The 23,005-nt window shown below is 32.8% G+C and overlaps 2 protein-coding genes across 4 annotated transcripts in view; one reads left to right on the top strand and one right to left on the bottom strand.

Annotated features, from left to right (window-relative positions):
- Nucleotides 1-2,809: 2,809 nt before the first annotated feature.
- LOC126889361 (transcription initiation protein SPT3 homolog) lies at nucleotides 2,810-3,968 on the bottom strand. Its single transcript, XM_050657606.1, has one exon. It carries the CDS (start codon nucleotides 3,840-3,842, stop codon nucleotides 2,946-2,948), a length of 897 nt encoding a protein of 298 aa, XP_050513563.1. The 5' UTR covers nucleotides 3,843-3,968; the 3' UTR covers nucleotides 2,810-2,945.
- A 14,012-nt stretch (nucleotides 3,969-17,980) lies between these two features.
- Nucleotides 17,981-23,005, top strand: part of LOC126890486 (zinc finger protein 271-like) — a 114,806-nt gene continuing 109,781 nt past the window's right edge. Inside the window, exons 1-2 of one of the 3 annotated variants that reach the window (XM_050659468.1) lie at nucleotides 17,981-18,271; nucleotides 18,352-18,650. In XM_050659468.1, coding sequence (XP_050515425.1) covers nucleotides 18,530-18,650 — 121 coding nt within the window. In that variant the 5' untranslated portion in view covers nucleotides 17,981-18,271; nucleotides 18,352-18,529. Of the gene's footprint in view, nucleotides 18,272-18,351; nucleotides 18,651-23,005 lie in introns of those variants that run through there. The other 2 variants (XM_050659467.1, XM_050659470.1) reach the window with 2 other exon arrangements.

The following is a 23,005-nucleotide window of genomic DNA, read 5'->3' on the forward strand; positions in this document are numbered from 1 at the left end:
AACAATGAAAAAATTAAAAATATAGTTATATATTTCATATATATGTATGGTTCATTTTTGTATACTTATATTATTTTTCTATTCTTATTATTTCTTCAGAAATGAGATTTCACATAAAAAAGTTTATCAAGAAAAACAAATACAGTGGTAAATAGACTGTGTATTATAATGGTAATATTATTAAATTGTTTTCTGTCAAAATTTAATACAAGTTACGTAAAAATTTTCCGAGCGCGCGGATTTGAAGCGAGCTGGGCGATTTGCAAAATTCGGCCGCTCGCAAAAGCTCCGATTTTAAAAATAATTTTTAATAATTAAATGTAATTATATTTTATAATAATTTTTATTTTAAGATAATATAAGTCTTTTTTTAGTCAATGACTGTAAAATAATTCCTTAATTGTTATAAATAAAGGCACTACGATTTAAGAAAAAAAAAACAATTATCTCGGCTTCAGTTGGTTGTAGAAAATTTTTATTTTTTTTTTATAAATCTTCGTTTCGTCTTCAGCAACAATAATTAATCTGTAAGTTAGAAACTCATAGGATGTACAGGGCCGCTTCAGCTCTAAACGTTTATAAAGAAATTTGACCCCTTATTTCCAAACCCAACAATTATCTCGGCTTCAGTTGGTCGTAGAAATTTTTTATTTTTTTTTATAAATCTTCGTTTCGTCTTCAGAAACAATAATCTGTAAGTTAAAAACTCATAGGATGTACAGGGCCGCTTCAGCTCTAAATGTTTATAACGAAATTTGCCCCCTTATTTTCAAACCCAAAAATTAGAGTTTTACGCATTTATTTACACCAGAATATGAAAATATAACTCTTTAGAAGGAGATTGGATGTTTCATCAACTCTCTACGATTTTTTTTAAGTTATAGCCTTCGACATTTGACCTCTTGGGATGAACAATTTATAATATCTAAGCAACAAATTCGTTAATCTGGCTATACATTTTTTTATGTTTGGAATTGAAAGATCTTCATTTTAAAGCTTTAAAAAATAAAAAAAAATATTTGTACAATAAATAATGCAATTGTAAAAAACGGCCATTTTGGACCTTTTGCAGGCTGTTTTGCAATAACCAATAAACGAAATTAAACTTAACATGGCTCAAATTGTAGGTTTTTTAATTTACTACAACTTTCTATTAAAAAGTTTTTCTCTAAAATCAATATCCTAAGCTGCAAAATTAAAAATCTTTAAAAATTGCAAATTTAACAAATGAAAATTGCAATAAAAAAAAGCGCACAATATTTTTGGTTACATTTTAGTAGAAGTTATTCCTGGCATTGTCCTTTACAACACCTGATAAGTTTCAAAAATTTCTGAAATTGACCTATTTTTCACCCACAGCCTGGGGTACCATATAATCTGATGAACTTACTAGCTTTGAACAAACCGTCAATCTTTAGGATTCTGCTAAACTATGTTAAGTCGTGTAAATTGAAACTTTAAATTATAAAATTAGTCGTGTAAATTAATATGTGGTTAGTTTTAACATTCTGTGAACGTTTTAAATTTTCTCCATCTATGAGCATAAGCATCAGTAAAGCACTTTTAGATGCAATAAGGTTATTTATACAATTAAGGATTGAACCCCATCTAGATTTTACAGGAAGTTTTAATGATATAACTTGATTGTAGTTTTGAATTTTTTGTTTTTATTTATTTAAAATAGAAAATATACAGTTTCATTTTGATTTAAATCTGTCTCCTGCCATCCCCCGATACTAACGCTATTTCTAGGTATACCTGTTGTCAATGAGGCTATGCAAGAAGACAAATTTAAACCAAAACTTCCGTAGTTCTCGGTACAAAATAAAACTTTTTATACCGTAGTATGGTTAGAACACCCTCTAATGGGGAATAAGTGAAATGAACGTCGACTCGAATCGAGTCGACATTCATTTTTTTATTTACTATTTCACTTTTGAAATATTCCCATGCATTATACCTATACTACAATCACAATAAAGATGTAAATCAGGATTTACAATGTATGTTATAATTGTAAATCACAAATCATGATTTGCAAAGTTTATATGTTGTAAATCATGATTCGAGAGTACTCCTCGTAACATTCAAAGTGTCTTAGTTTGTTTATTTCTAGTGCATCTTTATTTTAATTTTAGTACATATAGCTTTAGGCATTTTTAGTATAAAAATAATGAATGTAATGTTCAAAACAATGTTCCTTTTGTACTTGCTTATGGTATAGGTTCACCGGCCGTGTGAATTAAATAGCGCTACTTCCATGTAAATTCAAATTACGTCACTGACTATGTCCAAAAGACCCTTCGAAATATTCTCAAAAGTTCTCTGAAATATTCTCGAGAATTTTCCATTGAAAGTTTCCAGGAATATTCACAGTAAGGAGACAATTTCCATTTTTTTATAGGCGGATTATCTCGGAAACTTTCCAATGTTCGTGAATATTCGCTTGGGCTCGCATCTCGCCTCACATCACTAGGCATAACAACGAACAAAAATTGCATCTTGATACTTATCTTTAACCATTGTGTTGCCCACCCATTACAGCTGCACCATTAGCTGCACAATTAGTTGCACGTAAGTTGAGTGTGGATGTAATGAGTTAAGACTTATACTCTGAACTGAAATTAATTTTCATCTTAGAAATTCATATATCCAATTGCATACATGCGAGCCATCACATGTATGCCGTCCGTACAAAAAGTGTAAAATATAATCCTTTACAAAAACCGATTTTGTACAAAACGTTGCTTGGAACCCTATGGTTCTCAACCCTCAATTCATCAAAGGAAAAGTCATATATAGGTACATATCTAGTAAATAAATATAATATATTATTTCAGTAGAAGCATAAATATTTAATAATTGTTTAAGTTAATAAAATAAATATTACATCTATATTTACATAATGTGACTACATTCATTGTTTCATAAAAAGGCAAGTTCAGTTACAGTGCAAATAAATGTTGAGTTTCAGGTAATTTTCCTCCAAAATTTAACCTTCCTACTTGTGGAGTACAAACTCTTCTCATTACTTCTTTAATTTCATTAACACTAATAGCCTGCTGGCTCATATAAACTTTGCTGTAATCTGGATTTCTTTCTTCAAACCTATGTTTTCCAGTAAACATGGTGGCTGTATAATACGAACCTGTTAAATGATTCAATGGGTCAGTTCCACATTTTGCATCCATTCTAACTAAAAGTGCATAATCAGTTATTTCAGCTACAGTTTGGTATGCATAGTAAGCTAAAACATCCAGGGCATCATCTTTAAACGTAATTTCCTTTCTTGGATCAACCCACTGTCTTAATTTATCCAAACTCCTATGAGATGTACCTTTGCTGTAAAAGGATGAGCATCGTGCCTTACAAAACTCGAGATATTTTTTCTCATCTAAAGCTTGTGATATTCTATCAGCTCTTAATTGTCTCTCATGTTTGATTTCATCTAATTCTGTTAAATTTGTAAATTCTTCAGTTTCATCAATTCTTTCAATGAACTCCAGTAATACATTTTTGGATGATTCTTCCAGATTTGAGTCGATTTCACTTTTGAACAGTTGTTTTTGATTTTGTTTGTTAATTAAATATTTTACGAATCTTCTCATTTTGTGTTTATTATGTCTCATTAAAAAGACTAATTCATGTCCCTTTAAGGTTTCTCCCTCTGAGTATTTCAGAGCTGCTTGAATAATTGTTCTCAATTGTTTTAGTACTATGCTTTCCACAAGCCTCACAGTTTCTGGGTTTGGTTTATGACTGTCACCAAATCCAAACATCATCATAGATATTTCATTGCAAAAGGTTACATCCGAGCCAACTTCCATTTTTGCACAAACCATAAACAATCTGGACTGGAATTTCCAGTGTATAGTGTCTGGAAACAAGAATCTAATTTATAATTTTCAATATTTCAATTTTCAATCAACTTTAACCTCTAATTTATTTGTTTTTGTTTATCGGTTGACATCTGTCACTGTTTAACTGTCATTTAAAGACCGTCGCTGCATGCAGGGTTGCCAGGTCAGTTTTTACTTTTTCAGTAGTTTTGCTTTCAAAAATCAGTAGAATTCAGTATTCTTTTTAGGCCATGTAAATACAGTAAAACCTGTGTTATCGGTCACCTGTCAAAATCGGCCACCTGTACTAACGGCCAGTTTAAAAAATCTTCATATTATGAAGATTTCCTTATTTAAATAATACCCCCGGCTGTGGGTGAAAAATAGGTCGATTTCAGGATATAATTCAGGAATTTTTGAAACCTATCAGGTGTTGTAAAGGACGATGCCAGGAATAACTTATACTAAAATGTAACCAAAAATATTGTGCGCTTTTTTTTATTGCGATTTTCATTTGTTAAATTTGCAATTTTTAATGATTTTTAATTTTGCAGCTTAGGATATTGATTTTAGAGAAAAACTTTTTAATAGAAAGTTGTAGTAAATTAAAAAACCTACAATTTGAGGTACGGTAAGTTTAATTTGGTTAATTGGTTATTGCAAAACAGTCTGCGAAAGGTCCAAAATGGCCGTTTTTTACAATTGCATTATTTATTGTACAAATAATTTTATTTGATTTTTTAAAGCTTTAAAATGAAGATCTTTCAATTCCAAACATAAAAAAATTGTAAAGCCAGATTAACAAATTTGTTGCTTAGATATTATAATTGTTTATCCCAAGAGGTCAAATGTCGAAGGTTATAACTTTAAAAAAATCGTAGAGAGTTGGTGAAACATCCAATCTCCTAAAGAGTTATATTTTTATATTCTGATGTAAATAAATGCATAAAACATTTTTAAACCTCTAATTTTTGGGTTTGAAAATAAGAAGGCAAATTTCGTTATAAACATTTAGAGCTGAAGCGGTCCTGTACATCCTATATGAGTTTCTAACTTACAGATTATTGTTGCTGAAGGCAAAAACGAAGATTTAAAAAAAATTTTCCACAACCAACTGAAGACGAGATAATTGTATTTTTTTTTTCTTAAGTATTTATAACAATTAACAGGTATCGAAAACGCGTTCCAAGATTGCGGCTGTAATTTTGAATATTTTTTCGAGATATTTGGCACACGTATTCGTAATATAATAAAGAATGGCGGTACAGAGCCCAATTTGAAAAATATATTAATATGTGGAAATTACTCTGTAATTAAATACAATATTAAAAAAACGAGCCTGTACCGCCATTAAGAAGAACAAAAAAATACACTTTCTTTAAATAAATTTTTTATCCTATGCCTAGATTTTGTGTCATTTTGGAACTACTAAAATTTTTTATTTCATTAGTAGTTCCAAAATGACACAAAATCTAGGCATCGGATAAAAAAGTTTATTTAAAGAAAGTGTATTTTTTTGTTCTTCTTAATGGCGGTACAGGCTCGTTTTTTTAATATTGTATTTAATTACAGAGTAATTTCCACATATTAATATATTTTCCAAATTGGGCTCTGTACCGCGATTCTTTATTATATTACGAATACGTGTGCCAAATATCTCGAAAAAATATTCAAAATTACAGCCGCAATCTTGGAACGCGTTTTGGCTACCTGTTGATCGCTATACTGTATCACCTTAAGAAATTATTTTACAGTCATTGACTAAACTAAAGAAAGACTAAAATTATCTTAAAATAAAAATTATTATAAAATATAATTACATTTAATTATTAAAAATTATTTTTAAAATCGGTGCTTTTGCTAGCGGCCGAATTTTGCAAATCGCCCGGCTCGCTTCAAATCCGCGCAGTCGGAAAATTTTTTACGTAACTTATTAAATTTTGCCAGAAAACAATTTAATAATATTACCATTATAATATACAGTCTGTAAAGTTAATGATACTCCATTGTTAGGTTATAAACTGTGTTCTTATGCTTCTACCAACTATATAAATAGCAGGCAATACTACTTTCCAACATATGGTGAATGTATTGCCTACTCTTCCTAAGTCTAAGTCTAACAAACAAAATAAAAGTTCACATGAACAGAAAACACAACCCAGATTAAACATATTACAACTACATCATATATTCTTTCAAGTACGAAGGTATACGAGAAGGTCTACCACTACGAGTATATTTTGTATTTCCTTCCTCTCCCCCAACATCACTACTTAATAAACACTTTCAGTCTCTGAGTAATCAGTAGTAGCTGTCGAGGTTGAGGGAAGTTCCAGATTTGAGTTACCGAATCTGGGATTTGGATTTACAGAATTTTTAGCAATTGGTATATAACTGTAACTCTGGGTTTTATTCCTATCTATAAACAAATCGTTTTTAGGATACTCTGCCGACTTCTCTTGACTAGTATTAAGAATTCTAATGAATTTTCTGTTTCTTACTATTTGTGTACCATTAGATAGCTTTATTCTATATGATCTAATATTAACTTTTTGTAAAATTTTTCCCGAATGCCAGAAATTGTCACCCGGTTTGATTTGTACTTTAACCCTGGAATTGATTTGCAAATCAGGAAGTTCTTTAACACCTTTTTTATCAAAATTAATTTTTTGTTTGTATTTATTATCTTCTAAAAATTTATCATATTTGGATGTGTTGAATTGTTTAGTTTTATCATTTGGCATTCGGTCCCTAAGGTCCCTATTCATTAGAATTCTTGCAGGAGTGTCACTATTATTTAAGGGAGTATTTCTTAAATCTAATAACGCTAAATATATGTCCTTGTTTTCGGCAGCGCATTTCTGTAAAGTTTTTTTAATTGTTTGAATTTGCCTTTCCGCGAATCCATTGGATTGTGGATATCTCGGTGATCTAGTTATATGAGTAAAATTCCAGTTTTTCGTGAATTCTTTAAATATATTACTTGAAAATTCTGGACTATTATCTGTCATTAGTTCTACAGGAATGCCTTGCCTGGAAAATATTGTTTTAAGTGCTAGTATTACATTTTCACTTGTTAAGTTTTTATTTAAATCAACAATCTCAAAAAATTTTGAATAATAATCACAAGCTATTAAAAATACACTGTTTTCAAAATGAAATAAATCACAACCTACTTTATACCATGGTTTTTTTTTCGTATGAATGAGGAATCATGGGTTCAGGCTTTTGTGAATTTTGAAAAGTTTGACATATATGTTACAGTTTAAAATCATGTCCTTTATTTGGTTGTTCATGTGAGGCCAAAAAAAGGATAGGTTCGCTTTATCGATACTTCTTCTCACACCAATGTGACTATAGTGCAGTTTTTCCAAAATTTCCTTTCTAATTGTTTTTTGGTACTACTAAAGTTTGGCCTTTAAATATTAAATCTTCTACTAAAGTTAGTTCATCTCTGTATTTGAAATAGGGTTTAATTTCTTCTTGTACTTGTTTAATACGATTAGGCCAAGGGGCCGTCCATTAATCACGTGATGTTTTTTTTGGCATTTTTTAACCCCCCCTCCCCATTGGTGATACATGGTGAGGTTTAAGACTTACCCCCCCCCCGCCCCTATATCACGTGTATTTTTTAGGATCTACAAAAAATCTATTTTTTTAATAGCTATTTATAAAATACACGTATAAGTAGGTAGATATTGTCCTTTTCATGAGCATTTTTCAGTGCGTAACAAATGATAGAAAAAAGGGTAAGTCCGTGATGATACACATTTATGACATTTATTCTAACATGACATTTTAGTTAAATCTGACAGTTGTCACATTTTATTTTCAATTTGGAATAAAAACAAATCAAATATGTTTCTTGCATTTATAAAATGGTATTTTCTTTGATTTGTATAGTCTTATAAATTATACAGATTATATTTGTAATATTATTATCTAATTAAAAAAAAATATTTTTTTATTATGGCGCCATCTATCGACAACTAGAATAGAATAATCACCGAACTAGAATAATTACCAAAGTAATCACCGACGTGCCTTTTTTTCTGTCATATACAATTTAATGCGTTAGAAAGAAATCGAAAAACTGTGACGCACTGAAAGATGATCATGAGAAAAGGAATAACTATCATCTAATTTTTTTATAAAAAAATTATAGAACGTTTGAGGTAGACAGAAAGGTTGCAGGTTGTTTTTTATTATTCTTCTTCTTAAGGTGCCGAGACCGCTTGTCGATCGTTGGCTCTCATGTTGTGCAGCATATTAACAATCATTGTCTTATTTACAGCCGCACGAAATAGTTCAGTGCTAGTTTTCCCAAACCATTGGCGTAGGTTTTTAAGCCAAGAAGTTGTACGGCGGCCCACACTTCTTTTTCCCATTATTTTACCTTGCATGACAAGGTGAAGTATGTCATATTTTTCTGGGTGACGCATTATATGACCAAAGTATTCCAATTTGCGCCTTTTAACCGTGTTCACTACTTCGCAACTTTTATTCAAACGTTGCAAAACCCTTTCGTTTGTGACTCTTTCTACCCAACTGATCTTCAGAATACGGCGGTAGACCCACATTTCAAATGCTTCTAGGTTTTTTAAAAGCGATTCTGTCAGTGTCCATGCTTCAACCCCGTAAAGTAGTACTGGGAATATATAACATCGGACCATTCTTATGCGAAGTTCCAAATTTAGATCATGACTGCACAGGATTTTCTTAAATTTCATAAAACTTGTTCTTGCTTTGGCAATTCTACTTTTTATTTCTGTACTAGGGTTCCAGCTTTCATTAATATGAGTACCCAGATATACAAGATTACTTACTCGTTCAATTGAGTCATTACCGATTGTTACGTTATAGTTATTATTATTTACGGGTGCCTGTTTACTAATAACCATAAACTTTGTTTTTCTTGCGTTGAGTTTGAGTCCATATATCGCGCAGAATGCCACCATTCGATTCAATAACGCTTGAAGATGTTCAATTGATCCAGTCAGCAACAAGGTGTCATCTGCGTATCTGATATTGTTCATAAGCATACCATTAATGAGTATTCCCTCTTTTGCGTTTTCCAAGACTTCATTTAAGATTGTTTCAGCGTAAAGATTAAACAACATTGGTGACAATATACAGCCTTGTCGAACTCCGCGCTTGATTTTTACTTCTTCAGAGCACTGATTCGCAACCCTAATACATGCAGCCTGGCCCCAATACAAATTTGCGATTATTCTAATGTCCCTACCGTCCAGACCGGTAGTTTTGAGAATATGTAGCATTTTTTCATGGCGAACTTTATCAAAGGCCTTTTCAAAATCAATCGCGCCGGTCAATATTATACATAAACATTATTTAATGTACGGTACCCTGGGATCACTAACGAGCAAGACTTTCTTCAACACCAATAACTGGATAAGCATCTAGCAAGTCAGTTGTTGGCACAGTGCGTTGTACTCGAGTCTAGATACCGAGCCGAGGATTAGCGGCGTGTAATTTGTGTTGCCTATATAAACTTCTTTCTTCTTCTTTTTTTTGTTTTTGGTTTCGCTGCAAGGCGATTACCAGCACGATTTATAAGCGATCTTGACGTAGTCTGGCTCTAAGCCATACCAAAATCGCTGACTATGTTCTTGTAAGGAAGCTTTTGATGAGGTGTGATGATTATAATTAAATGAGATTAATTGGGTCAGGTTCAGTATGATTAAAAATTAAAACATAAATTAAATGACAAATAGCAACATAATATAACACGGATACATATAAACAGTTGAGCCTTGCAATTTGTAAGCTTATTTTGTTAATTGCTAGAAAACGCATTGCAGTTTATAAGCTTATTTGGTTAATTGCAAGAAAACGCATAATTACATTGACTGATTCTTCCGTTAAAGAACTTAGAATATTGTATATAGAGAGCGGTGCGTGTTTTGAAGTTCATGGAAATAAATTTTGTGTATATATCAAAATTAGGAATCACATTAATCGGGCATTCAAAAAAGATGTGGTTTAGATCCTCGAGACGACCACATTCACAAAAAGGATTATCTTTTATATTCATTTTATACAGATGTTGTTTTGTTAAACAATGGCCTGTGCGCATTCTAATGATGGTGGTAGTGTGTCTTCTATTTCTATATGGAAAATTTGAATACCAAGGTTTTGTAGGAAAGAAGTCTTGAATTGTTTTGTATTGCGAAGTCTTCTTCTGGACTAAAGATTTCCATTTTTCTTGGTACTCTTTTGTAATTTTTCCTCTGATGATTGATAGGGCATCCTGGGAATTCAGTTGTACTTCCATGGGTACATTCAGGTCTCTTCCTATTTTTGCCAGTATGTCAGCCTGGGTGTTACCAAATATATTGGAGTGTCCAGGTATCCAGGAAAGGAGAATTTTGGTACCATTCTCATTGGCTGAAGATATAAGTTTCTTTGTTTTTAGGGCCCTTATATCTGCTGAAGCAGATATGTTACATGTTTTAATATTGGTTATTGCATTGAGCGAATCAGAAAATATTATAGCTTTCTTTAGATGTTTTGTAGTTGCGACTTCCACCGCTTGATGTATTGCTATACTCTCTGCTTTGCTTATGCTTAGAGCTCCAGAAAGTCTTGAGGAGAAATTATAATCAATACTCGGGATGCATATCCCAAAACCTACCCTTTCTTTGTTTTTTGAGGCATCAGTATATATAAAGGTATGGTCTTTCCCATATTGTTCAGTAGTCATAAGGAATTTTTCTTTAATCATCGGGTCATATTTTTTGATATTACAATTTAGAATTGGAAGTGGATTCATTAGTGTATCATAGTCTAATTCATAGCATGAAAAATTTGGGCTTTTGTATATTTTTTTAAAATATGGAAAAAAAAATTCTAATGCCGAAACCAAGTATGGTACATTATGCCTTGTATAAAAATTAGGATTGTTTATAAGTCTTTTACGTATTTCAATTAGGAGTAATATTATGGGATGATTCTCAATAATGATGATTTTACTTAAAAATTTAGAGGCTAACAATAATCTTCTATGTTCTAGGTCCATTTGGGCAGACTCTGCCAAGATTGCCAAATTTGGTGTAGACTTCATGCACCCCAAACATATCTTAAGTCCCTCAAAAAATACTGCATTGAGTTTGTTGTTGCATTTTTGTGATATTGGGTTGAATAGGAAGGAACCATAATCGAGGTGAGATCTGATCAAGGCATTAAAAACCATTAGGAGTGTTCGTGGGTCAGCTCCCCACCAGACTCTACATATTGCACGTAGGATGTTAATATTTTTCTTTGCCTTGAGTATAATATTGTCAACATGTAAGTCCCATGATAGATGCTTATGAAAAATTATGCCTAGAAATTTCACTTCATTTTTTAGAGGAATGGTTGTGTTGTTGATTTTGATTTCTGTTAGATTATCTCTTCGCCTACCCTTTGTGAACCATACAGCTTCACATTTGTCTTTGGATAAGGACAAGTCATGTTCTGCAAGCCAGTGTAATGTGTTTTCCAATTCTTTGTTTATTTTACTTACCATGCTTTGGATATCATATCCCTTAATATACAAAACCAAGTCGTCTGCATATCCACATATTTTAACTTCATTATTGCTAATACAAAACAATTCTGCTATATAAATATTAAACAAAATGGTACTTAAGGGAGAACCTTGAGGTAGCCCCTTAGTTGCCATGAAAGGTCCCAAAAAGTCACCATCATTAGATCTTGAATATAAAAGTCTGTTCTGTAAAATTTTGAACACAATATTATTTATTGCAGATGGAATATTTCGAAGTTTTAGTTTGCTATAAAGTTTGTATATATTGACATTATCATATGCTGCTTTGATATCAAGAAAGATGGCCAAAACCGATTGGGAGGATTCAAAGGCTTCCACAATTGTGGAATGAAGGAGGGTCAAGTTGTCAGCAGTGCCTCTTCCTTTTCTAAAACCTGTCTGATGGTTGGTGAATGAACAGTTATGTTCTAAGGACCAATCTAGGCGATTCTTGATTAATATTTCTAATGTTTTAAGCACACATGAGGATAAAACTATTGGTCTGAAACTACTGGCCAAGAGTGGATTTTTGTGTGGCTTTAAGATATTTATAACATTATGGTTTTTCCAATCTTCAGGCAGGTTGTCACCATTTAGACAATTATTGTAGATATTCAACAGAAAATGTTTAGCTTGTAGTGGTAGATGTTTTATCATAAGGTAAGGAATGTCGTCCATACCTGGTGCCGAATTTTTTTTATTATTTACAGCATTGTTAAGTTCCCAGATTGTGAAAGGGGAAACTTGCTCGTTTATATCGTCAAGCTCAAAATTTGGATCAATAAAAACTGCAGACATGTTCTGTAGAATTTCTGTTTTAATGTTATCTGCGGGGTTATGAAATGTCTGGCCGTAATTTTTGTTATTTGAGAATTTTTTAACTTTGTTCCAGACATAAGTAGTGTTAGATTCCTTATTTAATGATTCACAAAAGTTTATGAATTTATTTCTTTTTTTAATTCTGAGGTTTTGTTTAGTTTGGGCGATTATACGTTTAGCGTTTATATAGTTCTCTAAGGAAACAGATTGTTTAAAGTTTTGAATTGCCTGTTTGCGGCTTTTAATCCAAAGTGAACATTCTTCATCCCACCACGGATTTGAAGGTTTACCCTGTGTTCTACAGTTTTTATAGGGAATTGAGTTATCTGCTACTTGATTAACTACCTCCAAAAACTCATTGTAATTAGAGTTTACCGGTAAATCAAGCATTCCTGTTATCATCCCAGTGTGGAATGTATACCAGTCTGCTCTTTTAATATTTCTCATTTTGTATGTTTGTGTATAGATGCTATCATTTTTGTTAAACTCACAGTTGTTTATTATGACAAAGGTGGGGAAATGGTTGCTATTTCCACAATCTTGTATGACACCCCAAGTAGAACATAGAGCCATATTATTACTTGCTATGGCTAGATCTACAGCGCTAAGATTATTATTAGGAGGTTGAAACAATGTTGCTGACCCATCATTTAGGATAATTAATTCTTTATCAAAAATAAAATCATAAATATTTTTTCCTCCCTTATTGGTAGGACATTTATCCCATAGGGGATGGTGAGAGTTCAGATCACCTAGTATAATTAAGTTTTCTGTAGGTATGTTTTCTATTGTTGAGCTCAAGAAAGGAAGAGTTATGGCATTATTTGTATTGGAGTAAATGTTTATTATGTATAAGTTACCAATTTTTGTTGTTATGTATTGGATTTGGTCTGAGTTGTACTTCTGAATTGTAGAAAAAATAATAGATTTCTTGATACAAGTAGCTACTCCACCATATCCGTCATCTCTGTCCTGTCTGACAACATTATAATACTTCAAAGAAAAATTAAAATCTTGTTTAAGCCAAGTTTCATTAATAGCAATTATGTCAGGGTCTTCTTTGAAAATTAAGTTCGTTATGTTTTCCCTGTTTGATTTAATACTTCTAATATTCCACTGAATAATTTTTAATTTCTTTTTTGAATTCATGATTATGTGATTTGATATGTTTAATTAATTAAAATCAGAATCAGATTTATCCTCTTGGTCCATATAGGACTCTACGTTTAATCGGGAAAATAAATGGTTTTTAAGTAAATTTAAGTTTTCTGATGATGTATTACTAATAAAATTTAGGCATGAGTTTAAAAAGTCATTTGAAGAAAAGGTATCAATATTTTGAAAGTTTTGCGATGCACTGGATTGCCAGGCTTGATTGGAGTTTTGTGATGAATTAGCCGAGGTTCTTGATTTGAAAGGTTCTGAACGAGAAAATGAGCTAGTGGGGGAAGAGGTTGGCTTTTCTGGTCTTAATTGCTGTGTATATGTACTCTTTTCATTTGGTTGCTTATCTTGACGTTTTTGCACGACTCTCCGTTTGTTGTCGGAGTTCAGAACCACCTGTTGAAAGGAACGTTTTACTGTAGATGATCTAAAATTGTTTGTTCTTCGTTGCGATGGTTCTATGGTGTTAGAATTATTTGTACTGGTACTTGGAGTATTTTCTAATGGCCTGCTGTTATTTTTAAAATTTGGAAAATCTCTCGGGTTATAAATAAATTTATTATTTGAGATGTAGGATTTTGGAATGGCTTCACTTGCCTCAAAAAATGTCAAATTTTCATACGCCATCAGTTCTTTAATATTCTTTTGCCTTGTATATTCTGGGCAGCTCTTGTCAATAGATTTGTGAGAGTCCTTGCAGTAAAAACATTTTGTCATGCATACGTCTTCATGTTTGTTTTCCCCGCAATTAAAACATCTTTCTTTCCCTTTACAGTTTGTTTTTGTGTGTCCAAATCTTAGACAGTTATAGCACTGTGTCACTGGGGCAATATATGTGTCCACTAGTCTTGGTATGCCATAAAAAAACACAGTTTTGGGCATAAGAACGCCTCGAAATGTAAATAGTGTCGTACCTGTGGGTTCATAAGAAGTTACTCCATCTTTAATTACTCTTCTATTTAATCTTTTTATATGTAAAATTTCAATGTCATTTCCTGTATCGCAACACCGAAGAAGTTCTTTTTCATCAATATCTGTATCAATTTGTCTGACGATACCTTTGCAGGTTACGAAGTTAAAAGGTATATATATCTTGTATCCCTGATTTAGAAGTTGAGTGTTCTTAAGTAGCATGTTAGCCGAGTGAAAATTGGCAAATTCAACTGAAACTCTATTGAGTCCTTTACTATCTATTTTTTTAACGTCATTAAGTTTGAGGTTGAATATATCTCGAGCTATTTTAATTGTATTGAATGTGCCAATTTTTATATTCGGTATATTTGTAGATTCAAGATATACTACAAAAGGTCCATGATCTTTTTCGGACTATGTATTAACCTTTTTTTCTTCCTGAGAATTATTGTCGGAAGTCTGATTTTGATTTTTTTCGGAATTATTAGTCATTGCAATTTTAGCCGGAGAAGTATCAGGATAAGGGGGGACTGAGCCCCCCTTTTCCTCACTCATTGTAAGAAAAAACCAGTCAATGAAGTATTAATAACTAGAAAGCAAAAAGAAATAAAAAGAGCAAGCAAAATAGCATAAAAGAAAGCCGCTTAAAAAAAATATAAGCAAAAATGCTCAACTTACCTATATGCAAACACTTATAAGCAACAACACCGGCGGTTGTTAGCTAGGTTAAGACCCTAAACTAGTGGCAAACTTTAACTGCTGCAAAACAGAAACTGTTCACACCTCGAAAGCGTAATGTCTAGTTTAGAAATATTAAATTTTTGGAAAATATTTCTTAAATTTAAAATACGCGGTCTGACGTTTGGTATTTTATTTGACGGATGATTGTAAATGCTATATAAACTTGAATCGCGAATGTTTATTATTCAAAAAATTACAACTGTACAAATCAATGACATTTGTGTGCATTTTTTTGGCATGAAAGTTTAAACTTGGCTTATGTCTAAATTTATAGACGTTGCCTTTAAGCACTTTTAAAGGGGCAATTGCATCCAATTTGTCGGGATGCGAACTTTTTACATGTCTTTTTAAATCATGTTTACGTTTATACACGTTTCCGCATTCCAAGCACTTATTAATTATTTCCACACCGAACATTTTCGTTGTCAAGAAAATGAAATACCTACTCAAAAGCAAACACAAACACAGAACTGTGAACAGTAGAAATGATTGAATCGGAAAATTGATCTAACAGCTTCACTGTTCAATTGATAATTATACAAAGAGTCTACATTCTACCACATCCAATACTATTTTAATATTAAATATCATGCAACCGCAGTAAATATCGGTTTTTGCCTGAAAGGAGGAAGACCTAACCCTTCGGTCCAAACCTAACTTACGGGTATTAGAGTGAGAGAACCGCAGGGCGAGGTATTTGACCGCTGCGCGCAATCACAACCCACCCTTTTTATTATCACTAAACGGTCTTTTCAGCGTTTTAAATAACACTCAAGGCCCATTTCGTTGATTCAAGGTTATATAGGCAACCCAAATTACACGCCGCTAATCCTCGGCTCGGGATTTAGACAGAATATGCGTTGTTGAAGATCAACATCAGTTTCATCAAGCCACTCGGAGTCATTATTTTCGCGCACTACGCAGAGAATCTCTCGATCTACCATTCAATCGACGCGTGAGGATGCAGGAAGGACGAACATTGTTCATGTGCTAGAGTGTTATTGCTCAAATTCAGTTGCTTGTGACAAGTATTCACATGCGCTTTAGCTATTTTCTTTCTACAGAAGTCCAGTGCACACAGCTGACATGTCCTTTCAAAAGTATCTGATGGTCCTTCTGCAGGCTAGGGCACTACAGGTCATATAAATCAATTTGCCGAAGCCTTGATACGTTGGAGTAATTTCGAGAGACCGTCGCAGAAGTTGTCATGATGCTCTTGAGGCTCTGGAATATATAGGCCACCGGACGACTGCAAAATCTGGTAAGGAGGTATAACGAAGCGTTCCGAAAGATTGAATCGTATAGAACTCCGCATATTATATATCTAAAGCAAATATTGACTTTGTCACACATGCTTGCTATACCACTGCTGGGAAGACAGATCTGGAATAAAACTTTCAACAATGTTATCTGGCTTGACATACTCAGCTACGACGCCATGTCCGTCAATAACCATATTACTCCATACTTCTGAGAGAACTTCACCAGCCTTCTGAAAGTTCTTTTCAAGGTAATGATCTTTTGTTCTCCCTTGTTCATCCAAATGGGTTCCATAAGAATCATGCGGAATTGTAAGTCCAGATAATTCCCGGCTGAAAGCCGCCATTCTTCTCTCAACGCGATTGAACGCGCTATACCAGGTGCATTTGTAAAGATAAATATTGCTCTTGATCATGCTTGAAAAGTTTTGTAAGGCATGTTGAATACTTTTGAAGTATTGATACATGAGCTAAAATATTGAGTTTGTTAATAGAATAGTATAATATTTTGATCACCCTGTACAACATTTTGTAACAATAAACATATATGTTTGAATATGTCAAATACTCTATTGCTAAGATCCAAGAAGAAATGTGCCTCCGATTCTTACATAGATTCGTAGATATTCAGTGCCAAAACAACAGAATAACTCCCACCACTTTATCAATTCATTAGATAGTAGGTATAATACATAAAGCCCATATCGAAGACGGCAGACTGACCAGTATTTCTAAGTGGAAACATCTGGTGGTGCATTCAAAACAAAAGATCTGAGAGTCCTTTCTTATCTTAGGCACTTAAAATAATTTACCATGTAAAGTGTAAAGTATCCCGTGTCACTACAGAAATTTGGGTGGGTTTATTAGAATGAGAAATGATTTTTTTTATCAGTCACACCAATGCCACTTTCGATTTTTGTGTGCATTTACCGAAAAAATAAATACATGTAAAGCCACTTTTCAGTTGAGTTTCGGGCATTTTATTTAAAAAATAAATACACGTGATATTATTACTAGACCCCCCTCCCCCTTTTGTGATGTTTCGTGATTTTTTATGGAACCCTCCCCCCCCCCCTTTCGAGCCTCACGTGATTAATGGACAGCCCCTGTACAATAAATAACGCAATTGTAAAATACGGCCATTTTGGACCTTTCGCAGGCTGTTTTGCAATAACCAATTAACGAAATTAAACTTACCATAGCTCAAATTGCAGGTTTTTTAATTTACTACAACTTTCTATTAAAAAGTTTTTCTCTAAAATCAATATCCTAAGCTACAAAATTAAAAATCGTTAAAAATTGCAAATTTAACAAATAAAAATCGCAATAAAAAAAGCGCACAATATTTTTGGTTACATTTTAGTAGAAGTTATTCCTGGCATAGTCCTTTACAACACCTGATAGGTTTCAAAAATTCCTGAATTATATCACGTTTTTTCACCCACAGCCTGGGGTATAATCCAATAATACCAGGTCATATTATATACGGACTAAATTTACCTGTTAATAACGGCCAATATGTGTTGATAGATTTCAGTAGGTCAGTAATTGGAGTTAAAATCAGTAGGTCTACTGAAAAATCGGTAGACCTGGTAACCCTGCATGCGAGATGTCAGTTTCTTGTGTTATGGGAAATTTTGGACCAATCACGAGTCACAGATTTTCGATTTGACAGGTGGTATTCAGCAGTATTCAGTGCCGTCAGTGGTATTGAAGATTCAAGATTCAAGTAGAATTTTAAATAAAAATTAATAAAAATAAATTATAATAAGTAAATACTGTGGGTGCAGGGTGTGGAAGGGAAATGGAAATGTTAGTTTAGAAACTAGAAACATTCACAGTTCGCATCACAGTACATTTGGGTACATACACTCAATATTGCAATAACAGTTAAAATAATAATTATTGTTTATGAGATTTAAAACATTCTGTAGAGTATTGAGTTCGCAATTTTAGTTTTCTAAACACGCTGAAAACCTACAAAATCGGTGAGTTTTGAACCCCTTTAAAACATTCGCCTTGAAACATGCCCCTTTATTTAGAAACATTAAATAATACATCATTGTAGGATCACCATCTTGGATTGCATATAAACAATGAACATTGTTTGCTGCTGGACTGGTACCTGGGAACCTGGGACCACTAGGTACCACGTACCACATGGATATAGAATTATTACCATTGAATCAATGCAGTAAATAACTTTGTATATTTTCAATATATTTATTCAGTTTCTATGTCAAGCTATGGAATTCAAAGTTGAAATTAAAGAAGAGTATGTTGAAAACAACCAGAGAGATATAAAAAGCCAGCTGTCCACATCCATAGATCTGCAAAACTTCAAAAATGAACTAGAAGATAATTCAGGTAAGGTTCTCTAAACTATCTAAATCTAAGAGAGTTATTATTCATATTTCAATGGGCCAAATAATGATAAGAATGGGAGAGAATAGGCTACCAAAAAGAGCACTGAATGCTAGAATGCAGGGAAAGAGACTGGTTGGAAAGCCAAGAGAGCGCTGGGAAGACACAGTAAACAGCTATGCACAAGCCCTTTTAGGAGTCCGTGTATGGAGAAGAGCAGCCATAGACAAACAAGGGTAGAGGCAAAAAATAAAGGAGGCCAAGGCTCAATTTGGGCTGTAGTGCCGTAGAAGAAGAAGTATTAAATTTATTATGAACCACACTGTCTGCACTGGTCTTCGTGTTATGGCTACCGCTTCCTTTAGTACATTAAATTTGGAAAATCCTCATTTGAGAAGAGTAGTATAAATGTCAAAAATCCTTTTTTATTGTGTCAACTAAAAACTATCAATAATTAATAAAAAATGATAAGAAAAACCCTTGGATGAGAAAAGTGTGACCCTTGTTCTTATCCCAAAATGTTTATTATGATTAATTTAACAAAAATTCAATTTAAAAAAAAATGTTTAATAATAATATATCTATTCTTAACAAAAAGGTCGGCCAGACTTAGATAACCTTAACTTAGATTACTATTTAGATAATTTAGATAAGATATATTATGTTTATTTATGTTTTGTTTATATCATTTATATGTGCTTTGTTTGTATTATGTTTATATTATGTACTACTTACTTTGTTTCTGGCCGCATGGTCTTATCCTAAAGCCAATAAAAAAAAACTAAAAACTAAACTAAACTAACATAAGTGCTAATAACTCATAATGAGTTATTTGCATTACTTATACTCTTCAAGTTTAATCTTTTAATTTGGACTTGCAGGTTTTCCTGTAAAGTTTATATTTTTATTTATTTATTTATCATAAATATGGCATTTGACACATTTACATATATTTTGTATAAACCATAGTAGAAGGCGGTCATTTGCTTATATATAGTGGGGTTCCACCGGAAAAGAGAGCAGCTTCAGGAGTAGGTACTATAATTAAAAAAGAAAAAGTAATAAATATACAGGACTGGAAAGGCTGGTCAGAAAGAATAGTCGCTCTTGAGATGAAAGATGAACAGGGAGAGCCACAGACAATAATTACGGCATATGGACCCGATGAAAATGAGAAAAAAGAAGTCAAAGAAAAATTCTGGACAGACCTAAATATAGCAATAGAAAACAGTAAAGGGCGGATTTACGTCATTGGAGACTTCAACGGAAGAGTAGGAATCAAAGATGAGACAGTAACAGATGTAATTGGAAGGTACAGTGAAGAAGTGAGAAATGACAATGGAAAACGGTTAATAGAATTCTGCGTACTAAATAATTTAATAGCAACAAACACACACTACCAACACAAAGACATACATAAATTTACTAGGCAAGGACCAAGAGAATCAGAAAAGTCAATAATCGATTACATACTAGTAGAACGCGACAATCGAAAGGTAATTCAAGACGTTAGAGTCCGAAGAGGACCAGACATAAGTAGTGACCATTATTTGTTGGAAGCTAGAATAAAGAATAAAAACAAGAAACCCCAGGAACATACAAAAGAAAACAAAAGAAAAATTGAATACGAATCAATCAGAACTTACAAGCTCAGAAACAAAGAGATTGCCCTAAGATACAAAGAAATGGTTGATTTAGAAATAGCAGCTCTGGAAAATGCAAATGATAGTAACAACCTAGAACAAAAATGGCAATCATTTAAAAATATATTACTGGAAGCGGCGAAAAAAGTATGTGGCATTAGTAAAAGGAATGACAAGGTGAAACAAACAAACTGGTGGAATGCCGAAATAAAACAACAAGTGAAAACTAAGAAAAAACTTTGGAATAATTATTTAGGAAACAGAGAGAGAGAGAGAGAATATATGTTTATTGTCTAAGAAAAAATCTTGTTGACAAACACTGTTTAAGAGTTTTAAATAAATAAATAAAATTAAAATATGACTAAATATAAAATATAACACATAACACATTTACATTATATAACAACTACAAAATATGTAGTATTGTCAAAAATAAAAATATGTAGTATTGTCAAAAATAAAAAACAAACAAACTACAAGCTGTAAAACTAAATCACAAACAATAATGACAAACAAATTGACAAAAAAAAAAAAAAAAAAGAAAACAGTAAACAATTACAACAAATACAACGAGGCAAGAACTGCAGTAAGAGATATGATAAAAAGAGAAAAGGAAAAGAGTTGGCATCAATTTGGACAACAGCTGGAACACAATAGCAAAGAAAATCAAAAACTTTTTTATAGAACATTAAAATCTCTGAGAACAGACAAACCTAGTAAGGATATGAGAATTAAAAACAAAGAAGGAAAAATAATCACAGAAGAAAAAGAAATTATTGAAATATGGCGACAACACTTCCAAGAATTATTAACTACCACAAAAGAGGATAGGAATAAAGAAAACAGTAACGCGACAGGTAGTGAAGAACAGAGAACAAGCATCGAGATAACAATCGAAGATACAATAGAAGCAATAGGCAAACTTAAAAACGGAAAGGCACCTGGACACGACCATATACCACCGGAAATGCTGAAGTACATGGGAATGAAAGGCGTAAAACAATTAGCTGAAATATTCAAAGAAGCAAGCAAAAAAGAAACAATACCGAAGGACTGGGAGATAGGAGTAATAGTGCCGATATATAAGAAAGGAGACCACAAAGATTGTAACAACTATCGAGGAATTACACTGTTATGTTCTTCTCTCAAAGTCTATGAAACAGTACTAGAAAAAAAGCTGAGAAACTTTACAGAAACTACTTTAAATGAAGCACAGAGTGGCTTTAGAAAGGGACGAGGAGTGCAAGACCATATTTTCACTGTAAAACAAATAATTGAAAAAACGTTACTGTCTAAAAAGAAAGCATATATGGCCTTCATAGACCTGGAAAAGGCATTCGACAGGGTGAAACGACAAACTGTGTGGGACAGCTTGATAAGAAGAGGGGTTGATGATAAACTAGTTAAAAATCATCAAAAGTCTTTATAAGAGAAATAGGAACTACATAATACATAAAAACATGAAATCAACAGAATTCGAAACAACTGAAGGACTAAGGCAAGGAGGTGTCATGAGCCCAACCCTCTTCAACATCTTTATGGACGAAATCATGATAGAGTGCATACCACAACTAAAGAAATTGCATGTAGGGTACAGGAATCTCCATAGCGTAACCATTTCGGAATGTGCATTCGCAGATGATGTAGTAGTTATCTCAGAAAAAGAAGAAGACCTGCAAAATAACCTGCAAGCATGGAATCACGCATTATGTAAACAGGGTATGAAGATAAATACACATAAGACGAAGACCATGGTAATATCGCAAGAACCAGTCGTAATAAATATGCAAATTAATAAGGAGGCAATAGAACAAGTAAACCATTTCCAATACATGGGCGTTACAATCGAAAATAATGGAAGGCAGGACAAAGATGTTGAAGAGAGGATAAGTAAAACATCAAAACTATTTCATGCAATAAAAAATAGCTTCTTAAACAAAAAGGAAATCACAAGAAAAACCAAACTAACTGTATTCAACACCATATATAGACCAGTGCTCACATACGGCTGTGAATCATGGATACTAACTAGAAAACTAAAAAGCAAGATACAAGCCCTAGAAATGAAGTATTTACGAAGAGTTAGAGGAGTGACAATGAGAGACAGAATAAGAAGCACAGATATATGCACAGATCTTAAGACGAAATCTGTACTTGAGTATATTGAAGAAAAACAACTAAGTTGGTGGGGACACATGAAAAGAATGAAAGACAACATACCGGTGAAGAAAATATGGGAAGCCAGGATACAAAATAAAAGAAGTAGAGGAAGACCTAGAGAAGATTGGGATACAGTAGTCGCTAAAATCATCCAAAGGAAGGGGAAAACAATAGCAGAAGCAAGCCGATTAGCATACAATAAGAAACAATGGTCAACTAAACAATGAAAGACTAAATTATTACCGAGGGCCGAAAGTCCCTTAGAATAAATAAAAAGTTTATTTTGAATGATATATTTGAAATTAAAAATCACACTAAATTTTCTCTTAGTTTTTCACCCCTGTAACTTATTAAAATAAACATTATAGAAGTTCTCAGGGACTTTCGGCCCTCGCTAATAACGTGATCTTTCATTCTGCGTTTAAATTTTTAAAAAATACTTATTAGTTTTCTCAGGATTCGAAAAAAAATAAATCCCCATTTGAATAGCATTGCAGCCGAAAATACGTACCGATCCTCTTAATTGGTATAAAGGCACTACGATTTAAGAAAAAA

The sequence above is a fragment of the Diabrotica virgifera genome, chromosome 8 (assembly GCF_917563875.1).
Source record: "Diabrotica virgifera virgifera chromosome 8, PGI_DIABVI_V3a".
Classification (NCBI taxonomy): Eukaryota; Metazoa; Arthropoda; class Insecta; order Coleoptera; family Chrysomelidae; genus Diabrotica; species Diabrotica virgifera.

What these genes read in the sequence shown, in the direction of transcription:
- LOC126889361 (XM_050657606.1), bottom strand. Translation starts at nt 3,842, where the DNA reads ATGGTTTGTGCAAAAATGGAAGTTGGCTCGGATGTAACCTTTTGCAAT.